We start from the raw sequence: 6825 nt of genomic DNA, 5'->3' as shown, positions 1-6825 counted from the left end.
CCTGCTCCTTCTCTCAAGATCCAGCCAAAGACTGGGAGATTCCTTGACTCCAGAGCCCCGCGTCTGTCAACAACCGCTCAGCGAGCACACCAGCGCCGAGCCCTGATTCATCCCATGTGTCTGGCAGAACTTGCAGAGGAATTCACTGGAGATGGATCCAGATACCAAGAGTGCCACAGTAATTGGAAACACTTTGTAGAAGAACACACACACACACACACACACACACACACACACACAGACTGGAGGGGGTGGTGTTGAAAGCATCCTTTGAAAACTGGTTACTCATCTAGTGTGATTTTTTTCCTGCCCTTCAGTGCTTCCCCCAACCCCACCAAATAGATATGTGTGGATTTTTTCCCTGCAGGGATTTCTGCACGAAAGTGCGAGTGTGCATGCAGAGATCCCTGACTCCCCTGTAGGCTGCAGTCATACCCCTATGCCTTCCAGAGGGAGGATTGGGCAAGCGGGGTCATTCATTCATGCATTGATCTAGTCATTGATTTGGTCATTCTTTCCCCCACGAGCAAAATTGTTGAGTCCTCAATATGAGCCGGATTCATGAGTTATGCTAGGCAGCAAGAACATGAAGAGGAACAAAATCCAATCATGGATCTGGTCCTTGAGAACATTTATATGATAACAAGTAACATAGGCATCAACCAGATATTCACACAAGAACAAGACATCGATCATCTATGTGTACCTTCACTTATATCATCTATATCTTATCTAGATCATGTCTCTATGTGTGTATATGTGTGTGTGTGCATAATACAGAATTGCACAAGAAATTTGTCATTTACTCTGTAAGAGAGCTTAGACTTGACCTTGGACAAGGTGAGGCCAAGGATGTGAAGTCTGTCTTAAATCCCCATCCTTTAATCCATTTCAACAGGTAAGATCCACCTGGTGTTAGCTCTACTTAGAAACACAAGCTGCTATATGGGGTCATTTTTCCAGCCCTAAAGGGGTGCATGTGTACAGAAGACCCACATTGCAAGAGATGGTAGCTACCAGCTAGGAGACAGGAGTCCTGTGAAGGTGTTATATAAACCACTTACACAGAGTCAACTCCAATACTTGGCTCCATTTCAGTGTGTATGTCATGATGGAACTCAGGGCCCTCAAAGTTTCTTAGTCTCTCTGTGGAATATTTAACTCCATTTATATTTAACAAATACTTTCATGACAGACATCTTCAGCTCTAGCCTTGGGTTTGCTTCAGGTGAAATCTCAGACCTGCTATTTACTAGCTAGTTGTATGAGTTCTCTCATTTGAAAACATGGTATGATAACGTGGACTAACATAAGGATTAAATCATAAAAAGGAAAGCTCTTAGGAGAAGACTATGAAACAGCACATATTTGGTAAATATCAGTTGTTGTTATTAATACCTTTCATCATGAATGCTCTCCAAATTCTTCATTTTCAAACAATATTATTGACTACCAATGCTGTGTTAGCATGTTAGATACTGGGGATTAAAAAGTAAATGAGACTCCATTCCAGTCCCCTAGAAATTCAGAGTATATCAGAAGAAAACACAGAACTTCAAGTTAATTACAAAAATGATAGGATGATTGCAAGATATAAAAAAAAAAGACAGCTAGAAGTAAGAAAGATCTAGATCATCCCCAAAGTGAGAAAAGCTCTCATTTGAGCTGAAATTTTGGAAAATTTGTCTAAATTTTGTCTACTCCATATCATTTAAAACACATCACTAAGACCTGTCATTTCAGGATTTTAATGCATAAGGCAGACTGACAGTGCTATGCACGTGCAAGAACATCCAACTTGTCCTTGGGGGGCGGGAGGAGAAGGATTGGGATTGGGGGGGAGGCTGGGAAGGGATGTGAAGGAGGAGGCTGAAATGCTTGGTAAGAAATGTACGCATTATCCTGCCCATGTAATTGTAACCCCTCTGTACAGTATGTTCACAAATAAAATAAAATTTAAAAAAAGTTGTTTTTTATTCAAAGTAACTACAGAAAGGAAGGGTAGTGAGCAGTTTCTCAAAGCCTTAGAAGAAGAAATCAGAGTAGCACATGCCTGAAACGCAGCCACTTAGTGACTGAGAAAAATGCACATCAGAATAACTTAGGTCTTCCAATATCTTGCACTTGTGCTTCTCATTGTTTTCTCTTAGTCTCTTCTTCAGGAAGATCCTTCCTCATAAAATTAACAGAAGATAGAGGTGTGGCTCAAGTGGTAGAGCACCAGCCATGAGCAAGAAATCTGAGTAAAAACATGAGACCTTGAGTTCAATTCCCAGTACACACACACACACACACACACACACACACACACACACTAACAAAACCCAACCCTAACTATCCAGAGGAGGCCTACTGTAGAGCAGGTATGGGTCATCTGTCCATCCCTTAACCCAGCACTGTGATTATGGGGACAACTGTCATCACTGTCCCAACTTTGGTCAAGTGCTCACTACGGCAGGGATCTTCTTACCTTCCTCCCTTCCCCCAGCTGCCACACACATACATCTAGTTTTTCCTTTTAGAGTCCCGAGTTTCCAGTAGGCATAAACTTTCTTAGGGTCAAGACTATGTTTTCCAGCCTCTTCTGCAGCTTAATATGGAATGGAACCAGATTCTTGTGGCAGCTTCCAGAAAACCACTTTAATATAGAACGGCTGTTTTTTTTTTATAATCAATTGTCTCTTCCTTTCATCTTTTCCCATCTGTCTAAAATATGAAAATATGGTAGTAGAATTCCAGTAGTTATCTTGGCCAGGTACATATTATTTGGGGATGGGGGAGTATGGCTCCTGTAGACTTAGTGGACTAGAATAATCCGATGACAGGTGGAAAATATTCAGATATCTTTCTGCTGTAAATCTAACAGAGGTATTATCCCCCATACAGGCCACTCAATGCTTTTTCTAAATAGAACTATCCAGGGAATCCATGATGGAAAAGCTCTGATGTTGAGACACTGGAAACAATTAAGAACAATGTTGTGAATTTGATTATACTAGCTGTAGATAAAAAAGGTTTAAGATGCTCATCATCATGCCAAATGCCCTACTTATTCTTAAATGATTATCCCATTTTATAGGAAAAATAAAACCAATAGAAGGTAACCATATATATGAACAGATAAATGATGTCTTGTGTTCCCTTTCCACCCAGGAAATATTCGAATGTGTCTAGCAATACAGGTGTTTAACCTAGGTTGTCCAGCAGTGTCTGTGAATATTTTCACCACTTCTTGCATTTAAATCTCTGATGAACAGCTTGAAATCACATGGTCTCTCATTTCCACTGAATAGAATTGAGGTTTTTTGACAAACTTCAGAGGAAGTAATGAGGAGGGGCAGGGGAGAGACTTGCTATCTGGCACTATCTCCTTGTCCTTGCTGCTGTCATGAGAACTGTCTGAAGTGGGAAGTGAGGAAACACAAAGACAAAGGAACAAAAAAGAGGGCTGTCTTCCTCTCTGTCATTCTCACTCTCCATGCTAGAACTTAACTGCCCCTTTGGGGCTCTCACTCTCTGTCTCTGTCTCTGCCACTGTCTCTTCGGTACCAAAGCCTACTTTCAAGCTATGCCAAATTAATTCTGAGTATTCCAGAGGGAATTAGAAATGGTAAACACACTGCTGAACAGTGATAATTTGAATTCTGGCCTTCTTCACCAAACCACCTGCTACTATTAATCTTTTAGTTCTCTTTTGCAGAGCCCCATGCAGTCCACACAGGTTTTCTTGTATTCTTAATTACATATATGAACATTTTATTCTAACTTGCTATGCATTTTAGAGAACTGATACTTAAACTCTTTTCTGTACACTAGTTTATACTTTTTACTGGATAGTTTATTTTGTATTCCTTTAAGTTGAGTCTTTTGTTCATTTATTTTTCACTTACTCTATTCTATTAAAGAGAGCTTTTACAAGTATAGCCTTCTTGCTTAGTAGAGTTTTAGTTTATCTTATGTGTAGCATTATAATTTTTAAACAATCTATAATTAGTTTTATTTTCCTTTTGGCCTAGAAAGTACTGAAATGTTGATTTGGTTTATTTTTATGTGTTTTGTTAACCTGTTTTTATTTTGTTCTTAAGATAATGATACTGAAACTAAAAAGAAGACTCTCCACATCTTCTATCTTATTGGAATTTCTCATGCCCTCAAACATAACACACTAAAATGTGCCATTTTACTCAGAAAAAATAAGCATATTTGGTGGTAGGATATAACTCTCATATCTTATAAATCAATTTTATAATATACATTTGCTAATTTTGTATATTTTGTATTCAATGTAATCTATTCCATTTGTGTGTGATGAAAAATGTTGCAATCTGGTTTACCCAGTTTTGACAATTAGTACTTCCAGGATTTGCTTTTTTTTTTTTTTTACATTTCAAAGTTCATAAGTTACATATTTGCTGTAAACAAAGATTTGATAATAGTGTCGCTTCACAATGGCAACAGCCTCTAATTAGTCTTTATTCCTTCAATATATTCAGTCATTGAACATACTCACCTGAGCCTGTCTGCAGGTCTGCCGCCATCATGAATGACACATTAACTATCTGGACCAGGAAGTTCATGACCAACTGACTACTTCAGAGGAAGCAGACGGTCACTGATGTCCTTCATCCTGGAAAGGAAACAGTACCTAAGACAGAAATTCAGGAAAATCTTGCCAAAGTGTACAAGACCACACCCGATGTCATCTTTGTATTTGGATTTAGAACCCATTTTGGTGGGGGCAAAACAACTGGCTTTGGCATGATTTATGATTCTTTGAATTATGCAAAGAATCATTCTTTGGATTATGCAAAGAAAATGAGCCCAAATACAGACTTGCAAGACACGGCCTGTATGAAAAGAAAAAGACTTTGAGGAAACAGCGAAAGGAATGCAAAAGCAGAATGAAGAACGTCAGAGGGACTGCGAAGGCCAATGCTGGAGCTGGCAAGAAGCCAAAGGACTAAAGATCCTGCAGTGACAGGGGCCTGTGTGATGATAAATTCTATATGAAGGGATTAATAAACTGTAAAAACCTGAAAAAAACATACTCATCCGAATTTACCTATGTCTAGATGGTACCTCCATTATCATCACCATCACCATCATCAGTATTACTATTTTGAATTTGTTTGACATTTCAGATTCTTTTTCTTATCCCTTTTTCTCTGTTTTTTTTTCCTTTCTTCTTCCTCCTCCTCCTCTTACTTCTTCCTCTTTTTGTTGGTCTTGTGGCCTGAACTCTGGGCCTGGGCACTGTCCCTCAGCTCTTCAGCTCAAGGCTAGCACTCTACCACTTGAGCCACAGTGCCACTTCCAGCTTTTCTGCTTATGTGGTGCTGAGGAATCGAAACCAGGGCTTCATACATGCAAGGCAAGCACTCTACCACTGAGCCACCTTCCCAGCCCTGTCTGTCTGCTTTTAAAATGTGTTAGACCAATGCATCTGCATAAGTTGTAACCAACAACTTTACTTTGTGTCCTCTTTTCTATGTTTTTCTCTTGTTATAAGCTTTGAGCACAAAATTTATGAGTGTCAAAAACCCTAATAGCTAGTGTCTCAATGAAGTTTTTATGAACAAAAACAAATGATTTTAATTAATTAATCAATCACGATTTTAATTAAAAACAGGATCACACTTTACCCTTGTCTTAAGGATTATCTCATCTTCACCCTAGCCATCCAATGGGCATTCCTGCACCAGACCGTGCAGCTACTGTGCCACTCAATTTCTCAGTTCAGATTTTAAATAATAAATCAAGTTGTCAACTACTCCAAACATTTTTTCTGTCATCCTAAAGAACTGAATACAGAATTTTTCTGTGCTAAGAAAATACTCCACCTCTGAGCTACATCCTCAACCCAACTACCCATATCTGAATTCATTCTGTCCATTAAAGTTAGGGTGCTATCTAATTTGTTCTGCTTACTTACTCTCTTCTCATTGTAATCTATTTATCCTATCTCAGATAGGAGAGGGCTATAAAAAAGAATCCTGATCCTCTAAACACATTATTAAACACATTTCTGTCTCCTGCTGAGATGGAAGAGCTTCATATCTGCTAATTAATATCTTTCTTTTCCACTGAGCAGAATAGGAGTATTCTGGAAGAAAAAAAAGTGCCTTTATAATATGCACATTTCATTCTTCTAAAAGTTTAGATTTCAGATATTGTTTTCCTGTACCCACATATGCATAAAATGCTGAATATATATGCATATAAATGATTTATCATGTTGTTTCCCATATAAAATAATACAACCCTTTCCGGGCACCAGTGGCTCATGGCTGTAATTCTAGCTACTCAGGAGGATGAGATATGAAGATTGTGGTTCAAAGCCAGCCCATGCATGAAAGTCGATGAGACTCTTAATAAACCACCCAGAAAACCAGAAGTGGCACTGTGGCTCAAGTGGTAGAGCACTAGCCTTGAGCTGAAGAGCTGAGGGACAGCGCCCAAGCCCAGAGTTCAAGCCCCATGACAGACAAAAAACAAAATAAAATAATACAACCCATTTGTCAATCAGAAAAAATATTTAATGATGGTTAGGACAGTAGATTTTAGATGACATATTGAAAAAAATCAACCTAAGGTGCTGAACTAATGTTATTGCTTACAATTTTCAATTGTCATGCCACATAGGAACATATGCATCAAAATTATTACAAAACCAAGCAAAGAGCCGGGCAGGCAGACAAGAAAGCCTCTGATGTTTTACTTTTCTTCAGTCAGAGTAGGAGAAATTCAAGTACCTAGAGGTGTTGGAATCCCTTTTTCAGCAAGTGGAAGCTAGCTCATCTCAATGCCAAAACACTGTAAGTACCT

At 38.8% G+C, this 6825-nt stretch overlaps 1 protein-coding gene and 1 pseudogene across 1 annotated transcript in view; one reads left to right on the top strand and one right to left on the bottom strand.

The window, feature by feature from the left end:
* Positions 1-4538, bottom strand: part of Svep1 (sushi, von Willebrand factor type A, EGF and pentraxin domain containing 1) — a 165084-nt gene extending 160546 nt beyond the window's left edge. The window contains exon 1 of the mRNA XM_013023225.1: positions 4511-4538. Within this exon, the coding sequence (XP_012878679.1) occupies positions 4511-4538 (28 nt within the window). The remainder of the gene's footprint in view (positions 1-4510) is intronic.
* Position 4539: 1 nt separating this feature from the next.
* LOC105990792 lies at positions 4540-4964 on the top strand (annotated as a pseudogene).
* Positions 4965-6825: the final 1861 nt, after the last annotated feature.

The sequence above is a fragment of the Dipodomys ordii genome, unplaced genomic scaffold (assembly GCF_000151885.1).
Source record: "Dipodomys ordii isolate 6190 unplaced genomic scaffold, Dord_2.0 Scaffold67, whole genome shotgun sequence".
In the NCBI taxonomy this organism is placed as follows: domain Eukaryota; kingdom Metazoa; phylum Chordata; class Mammalia; order Rodentia; family Heteromyidae; genus Dipodomys; species Dipodomys ordii.
Note: the sequence above shows the minus strand (reverse complement) of the source record. Positions and strands in the feature narration are given on the sequence as shown.